This window comes from Gadus morhua, chromosome 15, assembly GCF_902167405.1.
Source record: "Gadus morhua chromosome 15, gadMor3.0, whole genome shotgun sequence".
NCBI lineage: Eukaryota > Metazoa > Chordata > Actinopteri > Gadiformes > Gadidae > Gadus > Gadus morhua.
Genome location: NC_044062.1, coordinates 2,377,700 through 2,397,699, shown reverse-complemented (window position 1 = coordinate 2,397,699; position 20,000 = coordinate 2,377,700). Strand labels below are relative to the sequence as shown.

General features: G+C 46.2%; 1 protein-coding gene and 1 long non-coding RNA gene across 3 annotated transcripts in view; both read right to left on the bottom strand.

The window, feature by feature from the left end:
- The window catches only part of ikzf1 (IKAROS family zinc finger 1 (Ikaros)), a 19,570-nt gene extending 7,011 nt beyond the window's left edge, over window positions 1–12,559 (bottom strand). Inside the window, 6 exon segments of the mRNA XM_030379436.1 lie at window positions 91–354; window positions 6,179–6,295; window positions 6,495–6,548; window positions 12,252–12,440; window positions 12,443–12,490; window positions 12,493–12,559. Of these exon segments, the coding sequence (XP_030235296.1) occupies window positions 91–354; window positions 6,179–6,295; window positions 6,495–6,548; window positions 12,252–12,440; window positions 12,443–12,490; window positions 12,493–12,544 (724 nt within the window). The 5' untranslated portion in view covers window positions 12,545–12,559.
- A 4,214-nt stretch (window positions 12,560–16,773) lies between these two features.
- On the bottom strand, window positions 16,774–20,000 carry LOC115560178 (uncharacterized). Of its 2 annotated transcripts, XR_003979699.1 has the most exons (6): window positions 19,963–20,000; window positions 19,809–19,850; window positions 19,511–19,618; window positions 19,219–19,302; window positions 17,638–17,774; window positions 16,774–17,364 (listed from the first exon to the last, which is right to left on the bottom strand). It is a non-coding gene; the product is annotated as an uncharacterized LOC115560178 (long non-coding RNA). The 2 variants fall into 2 exon arrangements; XR_003979698.1 differs by lacking the exon at window positions 16,774–17,364 and having other exon boundaries at window positions 17,607–17,774.

Here is a 20,000-nt window from a genome sequence, read left to right as displayed (position 1 = left end):
CCACTAAGAACCTGGCACTCAGGGGGGCCAAACGGAGAGCACGGCAGCAGGTGGGGGGGTGGGGGGGGGGGGGGGGGGGGGGGTGCTTACCAGTGTGGCTGCGCTTGTGCACCATCAGCACATTGGGGCCAATGCAAACTATCCCACAGATATCACACTTGAGCTTCCCGTTGGGCAGGCGGATGCCCCCGGCCGAGGCGTAGCCCTTGGAGTCGGGGCCCGCCTGGGAGCCGTTCGCCCGGGCCGCTGAGGCCCCGAGCACGCGCAAGTCTTCCGCACACTCCTCCTCGCCATTGACGTCACAGGCGAGCCCGTTCTCCTCGTCACTGCGCGCCTCAACTTTAATGTTACAGGCTGGAAAAGAGGGCAAGGGGAGGGGCCACGTTTTAGAATCCCAGCGTGGTCCTTTTTTGCATTTGACATCTTATAAAAGTACTACACACAGACGACAAGAACACGGGCCCCCCTGAGGTCGGCCCAGCCCAGGTTGACATAGCTACACAGGGCGGGTTGGAAGATAAGGTGAAATGGCATGGCCTACTTTACTTTACCATGTGCTTTCTAATATGGGTTTGTGCAAACGTGACAAAACACAGTTGATCTGGCGCGCGGAATGGTTATTGGCTGCCAGTGTGGATGGTAACTACGTCACAAGAACCTTTCCATTGTAGGAAAGGTTGAATTCTAAAAGATTTTGATTTGAGATAACTACTAATGGCGTGTCAAGTCGTTTTCTGTAAACTGAAAATGAGAAGATGACGTTAATAAATTATTAAATATGCATCTCCCGTAATCTTTAAATATCTACACAAACACGTTTGTCACACGGGCTACGAACGACGTGCGTTGGGGTTTAACACATGTCAGTGATGGGATGAAGTCACACACGTCGTGGTTCCATCTGACAACGCGAGTCTTTTGTAAAACAACCAACAGCGAGATAAACAGGAAACACTGAGACAGGAAACCGTGTTACTGGGGAAACCAGGGTGGGGAGAACAACAAAGGGGTTTAATGAATACAATTTCACCATCTCCCTCTGTCTCTCTCTCTCTCTCTGTCTCTCTCTCTCTCTCTCTTTCTCTCTCACTCTCTCTCTTTTTCTCTCTCACTCTAGTCTCCCCATTCCTCTTTCCTCTCTCCTCCCTAGCTTTATCTACGCATCTCTCAAATGCTCACAAAAGTACGGTCACGTACAAACATACATGTAGGGCCACACTTTTTATCCGGTTGAGAAGTCATATCCCAGCGTCCAAAACACCTATGTTGTGTATCAGAGAATGTTCTGCACACAAATGAACAACCACTGTGGATGCTTTGTTCCCAGTGGTCCGAATAGGGAAGTGTCCTGTGTGTCAAGTGGTCAGGTTTCTCTTTCCCTGTCTGCTGTTGCTGTGGCAAAACTTTGACACAACGCACAATCTTGCAAGTCCCATATCTGCAGGCCTGTGGTTTTGCATGTCACTGTGGCTGCCTGATTTCCCCACATACGCTCTTGTTTGTACAAGGCAAGAGGAAGAAGAGGCAACCGTGAATTATAGGAATCTATGGGGAAAAGGGGAAGCTTCAGAAACGGGGCCGGTGTAACTGAAATACCAAGAATTATGGAGAAGTGACAGAAAGGGAAGCGCAGACGAGGAATTGTAAAACAGCCTGTAACTAAACGCAAACCACTTTTGTTAGGAGCCATGTTTTCACTGAACTGACACATGATTCACCCGAGCAGGGAGGGAAACATGGTTGTGAAAATTGGGATTCAAATTAACTGCTTAGCTTTCACATTGACATTAATAAACTGTTCTTTTATTAACGTTGTACACCGTCTGATTTATTCTTCCAAGTAAACCTTTCAATTACTTTTCGATTAGAATACTCTCACCTATAACAAACTCCCAGAGAAACATGCTATCCTTTCAGTTCCTTGCCAGCTAGCTTCTTGGAAATGTTTGCTTGGAAACTGTTGCATGGAATTTCTATGAATTTAGGGGCGGCTTTCAAAATAGAATGAAGCAATAGGCAAGGCTCTTTTAGCCAAATGAAATATAGCTGACCAGGATTTTCAGTCTCTGTTACCATAATCCATCGCATAAGGAAGGCCAGTATGATAGATTCACGTAAATACTGGGGAAGGAAAACTGATGCGTTCAATAAGAAAAAAAATGTTTTATACCAGACTGTATAGTTAAAACATACCAAACTGTTTAGTGAAGACTAGGCCAGAAGCAAGTAAAGGGATAGGGAACTATGACTGCCGGGCTGCCGATTCTCAGGGATATGGGGAAGTTGAGACTAAATTGGGAATAGGAAGAAGAGCTTTTACCTCATTTCATGTGTTGGTTACACATCCTGATTTACTCATTTTTGGAGCAACACTCTTATCGCAACCCAAAAGGCTAACAGCAATAGAGTCGTCTCTTGATGACCTTTAAACTTAAATCCTTAAAATACAGAGTCATAAAACAATATGAACTCACTAAGTAGTACAAAATCAAAACTAGCCCAAATAAAATAACAAAGATTGACGTGAACATTTGTGAAATCCTACAAAGAAAATCCAATGCAATAGATAAAAAAATGTGTCTTTGCTAGTGATTCCTCAGGAAGATAGAGGAGGTGATAGAGACAGAGGAGGTGTTGGAGAGCTCTAGCATGCAGCGGCGTGGCATTATGAACATCCCACTGGAGGTTCCTGTGCGAGGGTTCTGCGCTGCTCTGGCTGCCTGAAAATAGCCCAGTGAGCAAGGTAGTGGAGCCACAAGGGTTAAACCACCAGGCCCCGACACACTTAACCGAGATGGCTGCGCCCTCACTTCTATGGCTCTTTTTTTAGTTTCGTTTTCAAGCATCCTGTTTTTGGGAACTTTTCGGCTGATAATCTAAGCGTCTCCAAAACGATCGTTAGCATCTCGTATTTTAAGTTATTTTAAGATGTATGCTTTTCATTAGCCAATAGATTTGGAGAGATCTTATGCTCTGCTCGGGTCGCTCAGGAAGATCATACACAGATAACCTCGTAAGTGCGAGAAAGTTCCAGAAGGTAAATGTAATATGCCATTGCAGGTAAAGATAATTAACAAAGGATGAGGAGAAAATATAAGAAATACATATATTTAAAAACTTGGTCTGAAATCTTTCTCTATTTCTTCAACTTTTCAAGATCCGGATTATAGAAAAGCTTTACCGGACTGTGGAATACAAAGTTTCTGTTTACCTTTCTGTCACAATGAACGTGAGCTTGGTGGCATCAATATGTTCATTTTGGAATGAGTAAGCATTAGTAAGCATGTGTGAGCCTATGTATGTGTGTGTGTGTGTGTGTGTGTGTGTGTGTGTGTGTGTGTGTGTGTGTGTGTGTGTGTGTGTGCGTGCGTGCGTGCGTGCGTGCGTGCGTGCTGTGTGTGTGTGTGTGTGTGTGTGTGTGTGTGTGTGTGTGTGTGTGTGTGTGTGTGTGTGTGTGTGTGTGTGTGTGTGTGTGTGTGTGTGTGTGTGTGAGTGTGTGAGTGTAGGAGTGTGTGAGTGTGTGAGTGTGTGTGTGTCTGCATGCGCATGGGTGTGCATCTTGTGTGTGTGCCTAACTGTGCCTTAGTGTGCATGTATGCGTGCACGCATGCGTGCACGCATGCTGTGTTTGTGTGTGCATGTCGTTTGTGCGTGTGCGTGCTTGTGTGTGTTTGTGTGTATGTGTCTAAGTGTGCATGCAGGCAGGTGTGTGACCTATGTGGTGTGATGCGGCCTGATCTCTCGACATGGCTCTGTGTTCCTGAACTCTTTATCTCCATGAGTGTTGAAACGTTGTCTGATGGCAGCGTCTTCTTAGGAAACTCTTACACATCCTATTTCAGTTTCCTCTGACTTCTTACTTTGTGACACCGTGTGTTGCCTTGCTTATCTCTGCCGTTACCGAAGTGGAAAAACACTGATGACTGGCTTTCCATTTCTTTCCTTTTTCCTGCTGTTTTATCAGGTATATATTCTAAATATCATTATAATATATAAATATTATAATATATTTCAAAAAGAATTGACATAGAATAAATGCATGCATTCGTCCGTAGCCCATCCAATAAGCTACAGCGATATTAAGTGTCTGCTGTGACACCAGCACTTACCAATGAGGATATTTTCCCTTTAAGTAATCTGAAACACTTTCTTCATGTGAAACGCTTCCTGGTTTGTCGGCCAGAAGGCCATGTCCGGAGAGCTGAGATTCTACAGATGTGATTCCCCTCATCTCTGTCCTTTATGACATTGGTGCCATGATATTCCCTGGCTTAATGTTCGCATATTCAAATCAAGGCCACATTAGCTATTCCTTAAGATTCTCTTTCACATGCCATGAATATTTATTTATTTTTATATTTTTATTTGCCAGTGACCTAAATGCAACTCCATGGAGATGTGAGTTAATTTTTCTTAAGGATATGCGGAGGTTAATAACTCTCCCACTGGATCTTACAGGAATTAAAGATATTACAGCATTTAGGATTTAGTGCTTTTGATATTGACATCGCCCCTAATTAACCCGTTTACTCTTTCTGATATGTTTATTTTTTCAGTTTCTTTGCGGTAATTAGTGTGTTTATGTTTTTAACCCTTTCAAATAGGCGATCTTAAACTGCATCATAAAGTTAAATAAAATTCAGATTTCAAGTTCTGTCAGTTAATTCCAGTATATAAAAGCACTATACAGGCGAAATATATAATTATTATGTTTTATACTGTTTTTATTCAATAAAAAAAGTATTAATTATAATATTTACCTCCTACTTATTCTCCTTAGCTCGTAAAATCTTCTTCCCCCCCCAAAAAAAGAAAGACAGTTCTTCATTTTTCTCGGTGAACAAGGAGCCAGAGTGGGGGCTGAGCTTAGGGTTAGGGTTTGGGTAGGGTTTGGGGTTCGGCTCGGGTTGGAGTTAGGGCTAGGGTCGGACTAGGGTTAGGGCTAGGGTTAGGGCTAGGGTCGGACTAGGGTTAGGGCTAAGGTTAGGGCTAGGGTCGGGTTGGGGTTAGGGCTAGGGTCGGGTTGGGGTTAGGGCAGGGATGGGCAACTTTCATGATAAAGAGGGCCACATTTTTTATCATAACCATCGGAGGGCCACATGACTGCACACTTCAACTAAACGTGAGCTGAGAGAAGCTACATAATTTTGAATTTGGTAGATGATTTCCTGTATTCTGGTGCATTTTGGCGATGGCCACTACCTAAAAAATCGTCCAGAATCATAACCTATGTACGGTATGTTAATTGAACCAACATACATTAATTTCATGTTTTCCATGCTCAAACAGCCACATGAATGGTCAGTATTTTTGTCAGTGCAAAGGGCTCACATACATCATCATTCAATGAAGTCAAAAAACTGGAAAACAGTGGCCCAACATTAAGAGCAACAACTCAATGAACTCAAACCCAACAAGCAGTTGTAGTAGTTGTAGTGGCGACTTAAGTGGATATCTTCAATGACTGATATCGCTTCTAAGCGAACTAGACGCATGGGTTTGCCTTTGAATTCTATGAATTCTTCTCATCTTTCTTGAACGAGTTTTCTGTAACTCGATCAATTATTATTATTATTATAATTATTTATTTATTTTTTTTATTATGTGCGGGCTGAGTGGGCATGCGGGTCGCGGGCCGCATGCCCGCGGGCCGCGGGCCGCATGCCGCCCACGGGCCGCCAGTTGCCCATCCCTGGGTTAGGGCTAGGGTCGGGTTGGGGTTAGGGCTAGGGTTAGGTGACATTCCGTATCCCATAGGTCTCCCCGGGTCGTCCGCCGACTTAGGGTTAGGGTTAGGGTTAGGGTTAGGTTTAGGGTTAGGGTCGGGTCGGGGTTAGGGCTAGGGTCGGGTCGGGGTTAGGGCTAGGGTCGGGTCAGGGTTAGGGCTAGGGTCAGGTTAGGGCTAGGGTCGGGTCAGGGTTAGGGCTAGGGTCGGGTCGGGGTTAGGGCTAGGGTCGGGTCGGGGTTAGGGTTAGGGTCGGGTTGGGGTTAGGGCTAGGGTCAGGTTGGGGTTAGGGCTAGGGTCGGGTCGGGGTTAGGGCTAGGGTCGGGTTGGGGTTAGGGCTAGGGTCGGGTTGGGGTTAGGGCTAGGGTCGGGTCGGGGTTAGGGCTAGGGTCGGGTTGGGGTTAGGGCTAGGGTCGGTTTGGGGTAGAGAAGGCGATGGAGACGTCTCCCTACCTTTCTCCCCCCGGTTGTTCTGGTTGTTCAGGCCCGAGCTGGCCGACAGGTCCTCAGGGACGGCCATGGGCTCGTCCGTCTCTTCAGACCCGTCAATGGCGGGTGGACTGTCCCTGCCTGAGAAGGGGGGGGGGAGTGGGGAGACGGGGGGGAGCAACACGGAAACAACCGTTACTCACCAAAGTGTTCCGTTTGAAGACACCTTGACCGTGTTTGTGGATTTGTTTTTCCGGCCCTGTAGTATTACTACAACAAGCACTACCTCCACGACTGCTACTATATAATCCCCAAGTGCCCCGCCCAAGCCTGCCCCTACCTGGCATGTGGGACATGTCCTGGGCCTGCTCGGTCTCCATTCGGTGCAGGTACTCTAGCGGAGGAGAGAGAGAGATGGATGGAGAGAGAGAGAGAGGGGGGGGGGGGGAGAGAGAGGGGGGGGGGAGAGAGAGAGGGGGGGGGGGAGAGAGAGGGGGAGAGAGAGAGAGAGGGGGATGGAGATGGCTGTGTGAGTTTTTCAATCAAGAGTGCGCGACGGAAACAGCATTAGAGAAAGAACGGGGTGCAGGGGTTTGGGGGGGGGGGGGGGGGGGGGGGGCTGGTGGATGGGGGGCAGAGAGGTGAACTCTCTCTCCGTGAGGCTCCTACACCGTCACCCCCAACCAGATCACTCCTGTCAGCGCCGCCACCGCCGCCACCGCCGCCGCCGCCGCCGCCGCCGCCGCCGCCGCGCAGCTCCATTACATTACAATCAGACACTTTCATTAGAAGAGTGACAGAGGCCCCGCGCCTCGGTGCTGGGAGGGGGCGGCCGAGCCGGGGCTGATGGGGGGCCCGGCTGGGGCTGGGGGGGGGGGGGGGGGGGGCGACGGCAGGGTGGGGAGAGGCTTTCAGTCCACATTTGTTATTTATTGTTAATTTCCTGCCACGTAATCATCCAAAAATGCAAACTGACTGCCGCAAAATTAAGCAGGAGATGAGGCGGGCCCCTGGGTCAGCGGGGGGGGGGGCGGGGGGGGGCGGCGGCGGCGGCGGCCGGCTGATCCGCGCTCGTGTTCGCGCTAATTTACACCGCACGCATCGCTGGGCGCAGGGCGCACACGCAGCACCGCAATCAGAGACAAAGACAGAGACGACAGGAGGGAGAGAGGGATGGGGAACGGGTGAGGATGAGAGAGAGAGGGGGAGAGAGAGGCGGAGAGAGAGAGAGAGAGAGGGGGAGAGAGTGGGAGAGAGAGAGAGAGGGAGAGAGAGATAGAGAGAGAGAGAGGGGGAGAGGGGGAGAGGGGGAGAGAGAGAGAGAGAGAGAGAGAGAGAGAGAGAGAGAGAGAGAGAGAGAGAGAGAGAGAGAGAGAGAGAGAGAGAGAGGGAGAGAGAGATAGAGAGAGAGAGGGAGAGAGAGAGAGAGAGAGAGAGAGAGAGAGAGAGAGAGAGAGAGAGAGAGAGAGAGAGAGAGAGAGAGAGAGAGAGAGAGAGAGAGATTGGGAACAGAGGGTGTAACATGTGAAACTGAAGGTGGTACAAGCGCAGCAGGAAGAGGGCCAGAGACAGACGGACAAAGATGAGTACAGAGAGACAGAAGGACAGACAGATGAGTATATAGGGAATGCAAGACATACAGACGATTACAGATTGACAGAAAGACAGACACAGACAAGGGCAGAGAGACAGACAGACGAGTACAGAGAGACCGACCGATGAGTATATAGGGAATGAAAGACAGACAGATGAGGACAGAGAGACGGACACAGACAAGGGCAGAGAGACAGACAGACGAGTACAGAGAGAGAGAGAGACAGTCAAAAAGTGAAAAGTACAGAGAGACCAAAAAAATAAAAAAAGAGCAAGCCAAAGGAGAGGGGTTTGTTATCTTAAAAAAACACACACACACACACACACACACACACACACACACACACACACACCATGCGAGCATGCGCACACAGAGCCCCATTCCGGCCAGGACCTGCATATGTGAGGAGTCACAAGTGCACGCGGCCGTATTAATTATGAATGGCCCCCGATGCCTGCAGCAGATGGGGCCCCCGCAGCCCGGGCCCTGGGCTCTGCCACTTCAAGAAAACCCCTGGCGGGGCCGGAGCTCGGTCCAAGCCCCGGCAGCGGCAGCAGGAGCCACGCAGGGGGACGCCGGGTGCGCCCCGAAATAGCGAGACGAGCCCATGGGGGGAACCCTAGCTCTTCCTGTTTGACTGACAGATGGCTCCACACACTTGGAACAAACACTAGGGAAGCGTTGAGGGAGTCGGGGGGGGGGGGTTGTTTCGCAATGCACAACGGACCGGCGACATAAGTCAAGAGGCAGCGGTCTACCAGCTCCCCCCCCCCCCCCTCCCCTCCCCGGACACACGCCTGTGAAGGGGGGGGGGGGTAAAGGGTCAACGGTGCACATGATTCGTCAGGCCCGTGGGGGGCTTTGCCTCTCGTGCTAGGGGGCCAGTCCGAGGGAACCTGTCGTCTTGGGGCGTCTGGAGGAGACTGAGGTGGGTGGGCGGGGGGGGGGGGGGGGGGGGCCCGTGGCGGGCTACGTGATCTCGTGTGACGTTGGTATCGGTTTAATCGTAGGCAGATGGCGGAGGAGAGAGGAAAGGCGGACGCGTCGGCGGCGGCGTTCGGCTCCGATGCAAATATTCCTATAATCGAACGCGGCCTGTGTGTGCGTGCGCGGGCTGCGTGTGCGTGCGCGGGCAATGTGTGCGTGCGTGGGCACTTGGAAAGAGGAAACAGCGTCGTGGGTAACAAGTTTCAAGATTACAAGTTTACATTAGTAGTTCTTTTGGCTATTCTGCACTGGTGAACGTGAATGATAATTACATTGGAGTAAAACACATGTGTGTCTACAGACTTTGACTATTTTGTGTCATCATCGACACTGCGAACACCGTTCAGAGTGTTTGGCGTTCGGTTGGAGCCGGTGGTTTCAGTAGATGGTGGGGGGCTGAGCCTGAACACCTCTGAGGTCATGCGCTGGGAGCATGTAGAGAAGAAAATAAAGGTTAGAAGCTCTCGATGTAGAACTGGAAAGGTTTCGGTCTGAGTTGAACAAGCGAGGAGAGGCAGGAAGAGGCTTGTGGGTTCAGAAAATGTGGTGTGTATGTTTTTGTGTGTGTGTGTTTGTGTGTGTGTCGCTATGTGCATGTTTTTCAATGTCAGCCAGAGGTGGGCTCTGTGTGTGTGTGTGTGTGTGTGTGTGTGTGTGTGTGTGTGTGTGTGTGTGTGTGTGTGTGTGTGTGTGTGTGTGTGTGTGTGTGTGTGTGTGTGTGTGTGTGTGTGTGTGTGTGTGGGTGTGTGTGTGTGTGTTGGTGGGGTATGGGGTGGGTAGGGGGTGGGTAGACCTGCAGGGTGGAGATCAGACCCAGCCAAACGGTTGACAGAGACTATGGGGACCACACCAGCAATCTAGGGATTTGGGCACCATGTTATGAATCAGCAGCACTCCAAGTTGTCAGTATGTGTGTGCGTGTGTGTGCGTGTGTGTGTTTGGGTGTGTGTGTGTGTGTGTGTGTGTGTGTGTGTGTGTGTGTGTGTGTGTGTGTGTGTTTGTGTCTGTGTGTGTCTTTTGGTGTGTGTGTGTTTGGGTCTGCATGTTTGTGTTTGTGCATGTATGTGTATGTATGTGTCTGTGTGTGTGTGTGTGTGTGTGTGTGTGTGTGTGTGTGTGTGTGTGTGTGTGTGTGTGTGTGTGTGTGTGTGTATGTGTGTATGTGTGTGCATGAATGTACTGTATGTGTGTGTGTGTGTGTGTGTGTGTGTGTGTGTGTGTGTGTGTGTGTGTGTGTGTGTGTGTTTGTGTGTGTGTGTGTGTGTGTGTGTGTGTGTGTGTGTGTGTGTGTGTGTGTGTGTGTGTGTGTGTGTGTGTGTGTGTGTGTGTGTGTCTGTGTGCGTGGGTGCGGCCTGTGTGTGTGTTTGTGTGTGTGTGTAATTGGGAGATATAGGGAACATTAAAACAAAGCCTTCCGTATTTATGATAAGAACTTTTCACATGCATTCATTTAGGGTGGTTTAGTTCAAAGTATATTGCTGCAATGCAGTGCATTAATAAAATGAAATAAAATTATACAATAAAACTTCTCTGGCAGTTTTTTAATGTTCAAAATATGTGCACAAGCGGTAAGTGACAAATAAATGCCTCGTGTAGCAAATATATTTATACATCTTAGTTTTAGTGGATCCTAAAAATCTCTTCTATGCAGAACATCAGAACTGACAAGGATATAATCTGCTGCTCCAAACGACTAATAATATGATGCTGAATCATTTAGGTTTCAGATCTATTTCACAACAGATTTCGTATGATTACAAAGTTGATGTAGAGAAAATACAACAGGAAAGTGGACCAATTATAGCCCCAAATTATGAATATCAATTTCTTTTTTTTATGGTATTTGAAATATAAAAAACATAATAAAATGATCATTATTATATGTCATTATGACAATGGGATAACATAATCACATTGCCATGTGATTTGAAGCCCTATCACTTTTCGTTCAAATATGAGCTAAATATATGTCCAGGTTCTCATCATTAATGCAGGTGCACAGGAATAAGTGGGCAGATGAATACAGTCATATGTCCTAGTAGTGCGATGCAGTGGGTAGGGTGACACTTCAACATTTTAAGGGGTGAAAAGATGTTTTCTCATTTGCATGATTATTGTGATAACCGCCGGCCCCCCTCTTCCTCCCTGCTTTACTTGCGACAAGGAAGCTGAGGTATCTGCGCACATCCTTGCGCCATTTTCCTCATTCCGATGCTGTAATTTATTGTTTTTATTGCTTTTACAGGGTATATTTTGGATAATTTCGTAATGAAGTCTGAAATACTATAGCCCTACTTATAACCTATATTTTATTTCCACATAGACTATACATTTGATCTAATTTACTGTTCTCTGATATTTGAGAATAAAGTTAGTTTTATGTAAATAAGATGACATCTAAAGGCTGCAATTGAATATCGATTAAAGCAAAATGAATAATGTATCCCTATAAAAATAGACCTACATTTATGACAGTCTATTAAGTTTCTAATAACTTTATAAATATCTAAATTTATATAATATCAAATAGGCATATGAAATCAAAAATGAAAGTCTGTTTTGAAGCCACACCATTCACGGGGTGAATGTAAAAAAAAAATTGTTTCTTTGAACGTCTTTCTTTAAAACGCTCAGTATTGACAAGAATTGACTCCTCTGACTCATGGGTGCTTTCTGACGAGCTCTCAATTTCGGTTGCGCAGAAAGTTCTGGAGTTTCAATGTCCTCCATGATATCATTTGAGTGTTTGAGACGTTGCCGTCCATACATCCACTTGGATGTCAATGTTTACGGAGAAAAAGCGGAGAAATATAATCGATGGGTGCGTCTTTAAGGACGTTGAGAAAGATGTCAAATCATTTGTTTTGCTTGCTTTTGAGCGGTTATTTCCGCTTAGTTTAAAACAGGACATAGCCTACAACTAAACCACCAAACAGTTTTTTTTTGTTCTTATAAGTTTATATTTGAACATGAAGTTTGTAACTGTTTTTTTTTATCAAGTTTTTCAATCAAGTTTTGAAAACTTAGTCAGCACCAAAGTGCGGAAATCGTCGCAACAGGTGTCATAGCGCGATGTACTGAAAAAGTACAGAAATAGGCAGATAAACAATAACGTTAATGTAGAACTCTCCCATAAATTGATTTGATAAGCCCTCGAGTAATGGAAATGTTACAGTAGTGCAAGATTAATCCCAACATTTCCAAAGGCAGGAATGGGAAATCGGGAACAACGAGTTTTCCAAAGATTTTACATTTTATGACCCTAAATAACAAACTGTGGTAAATAATTAATATCTCAACACCTATCTCAACTTGTGAATTCCGTTATACCGGCTGACAGTTAGACGCGCCAGACAGGAATAGATGCTGAGGCGCACCTGCGCCGAAACTAAGGACAGCGTTTCCCAGGTGCTCCCTGCGCTCCACGCACAACGGCGCATTTCGAAGACACTCAACTTCACACAGATTCAAAACGTTCCCCTTTCGGCCAAGAAGCAAGACGAGTGCTCACTGTACCTGCTATTCCTTGAGTTTGCAATATGAAGTTCTTCCAGCTCTCCCCGGCTCCATGTGCAGAAGTTCGCAGCGCCGCGGCAGCCCCATGGAACTCTGCCCTCGGTCCCTCCCCTCTCCACTGCACTTCCTCGTTCCAGCCCAGCATGTCTGTGTCTGTGTGTGCGACTGAGGCATTTTGCTTGCTTTTATCCAGAGGCCGAATTTGCTGGGGGAGCCTTGGCGCTGGCACTTGGCACTTGCTTTGTATCGTGCCAATAAGAGCTGACACCCAGTGGACCATTACTGGCAGCCATGCATGAGATGGGATGAGGCGAGCGGGAGAGTGGACCATTCATTGTTTATTTATTTATTTCGTGAGGGGGACGAAGGGGACTCCTCACTTGCATATGGGCAGCTCCCCGTCTGTCACCTGTTCCGACGCGCTGCTGAAACAGTCCATGAAATTAACACTGCTTTTTTTTGAACATCTGCTTTCTTTCCAATATAATGAGGTTACTTGTGTATGTATGGGGGAGTGTGCGCGTGTGTGCGTGCGTGTGACTGTTTGTGTGGGTGCGCGTGGGACTGTGTGTGTGTGTGTGTGTGTGTGTGTGTGCTATTGTGTGTGTATGTGTTTGTGTGTGTGCACAAACAATGATTATCTATTTAGCTGCTGGATTAACAAGCCAACAAGTGCCCTCGTATTACACTGCATTCTTCTTTAACTGATGCATACCCCGTTTTAGAACATTGTATTACCCCTACTTTATCCCTTTGAGACAGTTTGACCCTGCATTAAATGCTATTTACATGGGAATAAAGGGGAATAACACAAACATGGAAATTCATGTCTGTTCAACAATTTACCCATTATACTTCACCTGGTTTTCCTTAATAGAAGTGTCCAGCAGAACACAATGCAAGCTGAGTATTATAGCGATATCTTTAAACCATTACCCAACAGAAGACACTGAAAGGGGTTTCAGGGTTGATGGTTCACGTACGTTTGGAGGAGATGTGATTTGGGTGCACAGCTACAGCTCCCCGGCCAGCGCTCCCTCATCATTGGTACTAGATCCATCACATACGTGTGCTGTGCGTTCGAGCGCAACATTCTGCGGCGTGTGTGTGTTAGGACTGTTATATGAGCTCTTTTTAAGTTGTTCAATAATGACTCGCAGATCTCGGCTGTATTTCCAATTTTCCGAGTCAATCAAGTGCACATCGCTAAGTAGTGAACGCCAAATCGTGTGCAGGGTGCCCTGATACCATCTCATATCATCTAGAAATATGAATTGGCGATAAATATTAATGGGAACGCTAAATAAATAATTACATGTTTTCTTATTTTCTAATGCAAATCATTTGTCATCTTCATTATCCGATCTTCGCTCACACTTCTTCAATATATAGGCCTACAATTTCTAGGAACTGGAGCCGGCTGTTTTTCATATTCTGTGTGTGACCAACAGCCAATTGATTAGTTGGTCAGTTAGGTTTACTGAATAGGGACAAATACAGACGGACCGTACAATTTGTCTGATGGATTACATTATGTATTTGGAGCTGATGCTAATTTGCAATACCCGTCCCTAGAAAGGTTTTTCTAACCACAATCCTATAAGAAAAACAGTTTAATATATAAAGAGATTGAAGAAGCTACCCCGCTCCGAGAACAAAGAGGAAAGACACCTTAATAAAGCACATATCTGAATGGAAAGTTCACCTTTATAAAGCACATATCTGAATGGAAAGTTCACCTTTATAAAGCACATATCTGAATGGAAAGCCTACCTTTATAAAGCACATATCTGAAAGGAAAGACCACCTTTATAAAGACCATTTCTGAATGGAAAGAACACCTTTATAAAGAACATATCTGAATGGAAAGCCTACCTTTATAAAGAACATTTCTGAATGGAAAGACCACCTTTATAAAGCACATATCTGAATGGAAAGACTACCTTTATAAAGCACATATCTGAATGGAAAGCCCACCTTTATAAAGAACATATCTGAATGGAAAGACCACCTTTATAAAGCACATTTCTGAACGGAAAGACCACCTTTATAAAGCACATATCTGAATGGAAAGCCCACCTTTATAAAGAACATTTCTGAATGGAAAGCCCACCTTTATAAAGAACATTTCTGAATGGAAAGCCCACCTTTACACAGTACCATATAGTAAAGTCCATGACATTTCGACCAACATCTAACGGGGTGTAAGCACGGCCCTTCGGCCCCACACACGATCCCAGGATCCCTCTCCCCCCAGCCACTCTTATCTCAGGAGGCTGCCTGCTGTGGACCACTGCTGAGTCACCTTCCACTGGAGGCCCCCCCCCCCCCCCCCCCCTTATCTCCTCAGACGCACCGCGCTCCGGCGGTTGGTGGAGGGACACGAGAGAGAAAAGGGGGAACTCTGGCCGGGATCGTTAGCTAGGCCCTGCTGTGCCAACAACACCACCATCTTGGATTACAGAGACACACGTTAGCTGTTAGCTAACGTCCCCCCCTCGTTTGAGAGCATTCTCCGGGCGTTGAAATAGGCCGGCATTTCGGTGGTGTCACACCGTGGCTACCGCAACAACGTCGTCGTCGTCGTCGTCGTCGTCCCCCCCCCCCTGGAGGGGGGGGAACGTTGCCGTACACGACATCATCACTGATGTCTGCCATCATCAACACACTCTGTTTCATATTAGGACTGTTCACAGACCCCGCTAGAAGCCGTGGCTACCGCAACTTTGTGAATACCGGGCCTCCAGTGATGTCTGCCATCATCAACACACTCTCTGTTTCATATTAGGACTGTTCACAGACCCCGCTAGAAGCCGTGGCTACCGCAACGGCTAACAGCTAACACATGTCGCTCACACCGTAGCGGAGCCACGGTGTGCTGAGATAGTGCTGAGCCACGGTGTGACTCAGCACTATCAGTGCACACAGAGCCGTCCAATCGCTGCCAGCAGAGGACTGAAGCCGAGGGGGGAACGGGAGGGTTCCAGGTCCCCCCGACAGATACCGTCCCTATCCCAGCGCCACAGCTGGGGCCCGGGGCCAAACTGTTCGCTCGAGACGCGATGGGCGAGACATCTCAACGTCCAGGATTCTCTGCCCTTTATGGAGACGTGAACGTCCAACCGTCTCTCGGAGCGGGTTCCCTAAGCACCCACGACTCACGTGTACGGCAACGGCCGAACAACGGCGCAAGCGGGCCGTGTAGAGGGGATGCCGGTCTCTGTATAGGAGCTGTATCGTTTCCTTAATTCCGCAACATGCAGGCTCCGTGCAGGCCAACACACAGCAGGAGTTCCCACGTGCGGGAGGCCTACATCTGCATAGACGCAGACATAATCTCCCGGTTCCTTTGTGGTAATGCACAGGCTCTGGCGCGTGACGGTGTGTTTTGCTGTAATTAATGCCGCTACCTGGAAAGAGCCTCATGACATCCTCAGCCAGCGCCGTCGCAGTCAGCCATCCGGCCGCTCAACAAAAGGCCCCGTCTGCCTCTTATTTCATGGATCTTTAAGCAGTATTCAGTTTTCACATTTGCAGGCAAATGGGGGAGAGATGGGGGAGACGGGCAGGGGGAGGGTGGACGGTGTAGGGCGGGGGGACAACATGTAACCCTTAATTGGTTTCAACACCTTAATAAGTCGAGACGTTCAACGCCGATAATCACATTAAATAGTCCAATTTATCTAAAAAGCCAATTGAAAAACTGAAAAACTCTTTTCTTTAGGAATGCATTATGCGGATGAGAGGGGGGGGATGTGTCAGAGTAAATTAAATCCCCTCCCCATCCTCCCTCATCCTCCCTCATCTCTCCCCCCTTACCCCCACCCCAACTGCACACTAAAGCATCAATTTCCTTATGGTAATTATCTGCTGGAATAGACGTGTCACTGGAAGGACTCAGGCAAGCTTGACATTTAGCCTTTCTACGGCGAGGCGATGAGTAAAAATTAAGATGAGGAGGGAGAAATTAATGTAGAAAGCCCAGGCAGTCGAGAGATCCTGGTGGATAACAGCAGAATCAATCATGATTCTGTTTGTGACCCTGGTGGGTGATGAGGAGATGAGAATACACAGGCGCGTCGGGAGATCATAATGTGACCTGCGTTGAGGAAACGAAGACCTTTATTTGTCACTGCAGTCTAGGGAGAGCGTTTTTCTGTCTGCAATGGGAAGGCCTATGGCAACGAAAAGTATCTTGGAACCTGTTTTCTCTCTCTGGTGCAATGTCCTTACGATGAAAACAGGAACGAAAAAAAAGATGTGTTTCAATAGCGATGGTCACAAAGTGGACTAAAAACAGATCCATGTATTTTTTAACCGAGGGAGGTAGCGGCGAAAATAGGATTGATATATTAACCCTAAAGAGAGGCTGGGCTCTGCTTCGGTTCTGCTTCGGTTCTCGTTTTAGATTCTGTGGTATGATTGTGATCAGGTTGTACACATACTCTGGTTCTTTCACACCCGATCCCAAACAAGAGTTACTTCATGGGTTGATACTGAATACTGTTCTCATCCATCACCTTTAATGAAAAGTACACACTCAGGCCATTTTCATCACGATCGTGTGTGATTTATATATATATTTTTTATAGAGAATACAAACTCAGAAAACCTTATTTTTAGCCAGGGATCAAATGAATACCAGAATACTATATGATATGCATAGTGTAACATAATAATACATCAATCATTTTTGACATTGAAAGTCTGTAAACTTAAGGTGAAAGTAAATCCACAATTAGAGTAAATAAATATTTAAAATTATCGATGGATCAGGAAACAACCTCATCCTTATTTCCTGTTTAAGAAATTGCACAAACCACAGCACTAAATACATTGCAACAAAAACTGTTTCCTTGTTGATAGCTTCATTCAATTGGGGCAATATGTTTTTCCTTTCAAGATAAACCTTAAGCTGTTCATAAAATATATACACACTTTGCAATGTAAATATGGCAGCGATAAAGTTCCTGTATCAAAGCACACTTTCTGCTCAGGATTTCCTTTGCTCTGCATCGCTCTTAAAAAAAGAATAACGCATACGTGATGCACGCGCACACAACGCATGGGCACGCTTGCACGCACACGGCCTTTCCTTCCCCGCCCGCCTGCGCTGTACAGAGGGAGCGACGTATAGAAGAGGGAGACAGAGAGAGAGAGCGTTTATGGAGGACAATGCAAAAGCTCACCAACCCAAGAGTTAGAAAACCACTCATCTAAATCAGGGAAATTATGCTAATGTTGGATCTCATTATACCCCGGCTCACTCAGAATCAGTCATCGATATCACATCATTATAGATGTATTCATACAAACAGATTGGGTGGCAGAAAAAAAGGAGCAGACACTTTTCGCTCAAACTTTGTCATGCGCTTTGTCTCTTTACTTGTTTTTCCGCGTCACATAGGAAGCCGCGGCAGGGCCCTGGGTACCAGGAACGGGTTCCACGGTGACGTGGTGCTCACCATTTTGGACAAAGGCCCCTTACGCCCGAAAGTTGGGGGCCCGAATCCCATGATTGTCCTGTTGAAAGAAATCATATTATCTTTTATTCGGAAAACATGCCGTAGCCATCTAATTGGGCCCGACACTAAAATAAAACCACACAAAGAAGGTAAATAAAGTCGCGCTGCCGGTGAGAAATGAGCCCATTGAATGCTTGGAGCATTAGCGTCTGATAGTTAATCCGTCTGAGGACTATTTTCTCCGTGTTATACAGAAACTAAACATGGGAGGCCTGCTCGGATGAGAAGAGGAAACAGAACAGAGAGGGGAAGAGGGGGTGGGGGGGGAGGAGGGGTTAGAGTTGGGGACCAGGAAAATGGATCTGGGTTGTGAAAACCACCATTACCACGAGCTGCTCTGGATTCACCATCTGGAGATGCCGGCTCAAAAAAAAGGTTGTAAACATGTTTGGCAGAGCCCAGGCCTCCCTGCGAGGAAACAGTTTCTCACATCCTTCACAGACAGCCTGGACTATAGGGGGGAGGGGTCTTTTCCTCTTGCTGTTCTCTATACGCAAGCAGGTTAGGTCTACCAAGTTCCCTGTTTCAGACCTATAGGGTTATATGGTGTATATGTAACTACAACTATTGAAATTACACCTAAAGTCATGTATTCTGTGTCCATCATTTTTGGAGACGGATGATCTAGGCATTGTTTCGCTGGTTCAAAACAATAATTCTTTGCACTTAATAATATTTAGAAATATTGAAGCTAAAAAGGATTACAGGAAATATAATCGTCCAAAAAAGCCCATAACCACCTAAAACACAGGTTAGCCTAACAATAATGTTCCAAAATATAAATTCTTAACATTTTTGGATAAAAAAAAAAAGAAGAAATTAAAAGCTTATCCGCTCCCAAAAGGTTATCGGCCTATTCACTACCAGAACAATTTACAGAAATGAATTATTACATATTTATTTTATTTGTTTATATAATATTTTGTGGAAGATACCTGACCAACAGTGTACATAACCTTTCAATTGTTTTTTATAAAAATAGGCCATTGTTATGTCGGTCTATCGTAAGTTTTGGAGTGCGTTAGATCGCCCTCTAACGGACAGGTTTGGTAATACCAGGCATGAAAATTCCAGTGCAGCGATGTATTAAAAAATGCGTTGGTATTACATAGCCAAAACACAGAGACACAGCGAGATCATCGTGTGTCCTACACCTTTTTCATCATGTCCGTTACAATAAATGCACCTGAATTAAACTACGCAATTAAAACTACATCATCCAAGGATTCAATATAAATATGCATATGCATTGCACAGATCCATATACTGCATATAGTTAATGAATATAATGTATCACATGTGTTAGTTAACCCTGCAGAATATCAAATGACACAAAATATGCAAGGTCCAATTGTTATTCCTGACTTATATTAATGTTATTAAAGTAGGCTGAAAATAATACAGGTTGTCATAGTTACGATGGCAGTCTGATGAAGACGTACCCAGGAAGAGATGGAAGGGGCGGAGAGACATCAGTGTTGTCAGCATAGACTCCCTTGCCCGCGTAACCAGGGATGGTTCTGCGACTGCAGGGGACAGATGGAACATGTTAGGTACAATCTGCTCATTTAAATCTCAGATTAAAACACAGTCCTCTGACGATCAACCAATAACAGTGATCACAACTATACAAACAAAATACAATTCGAAAACGTATGTTCTCATGTTCACACTTGTGTTATGATCCCATGGTCCCGATGAGTTCACGTGTGTGTGTTCATCCGTTGGTCTTACCGCGCGGTAGGGGTGTATGGCGGAATGGTCTTCCTCAGCAGAGTAGTGAGACGGAAGTCTGCCTCCATGTTATCTATGTGGTCCTTGTTCGCCGAGCCAATAATACCACTTCAAAATCGCGCACACACACAATCAGACACACACACACACACACACACACACACACACACACACACGGACACAGACACATGAGAAACAGGTCATTAAAAGCACATCTGGAACATTTATGTTTCAATAACCCATTCATTTCCAATGCAAATGGCATGCAAATAAATCCACCCAGACAGTAAGTACTTACCTATAAAGCGGGATTTGACCTGATTTTGGGCATAGACTGCAGCTGTAAGTATTAAAATTGAATTCATCATTTGGTGAATTAATAGTCGATTAGTAATGGATAATGTCCTGTCAGTGTTATTGCCATAAACAATGATGATGTTGAAGCAGCTTACAATGAGATGGGTTTCCTGACGTCATTCCGGGCCCGGAC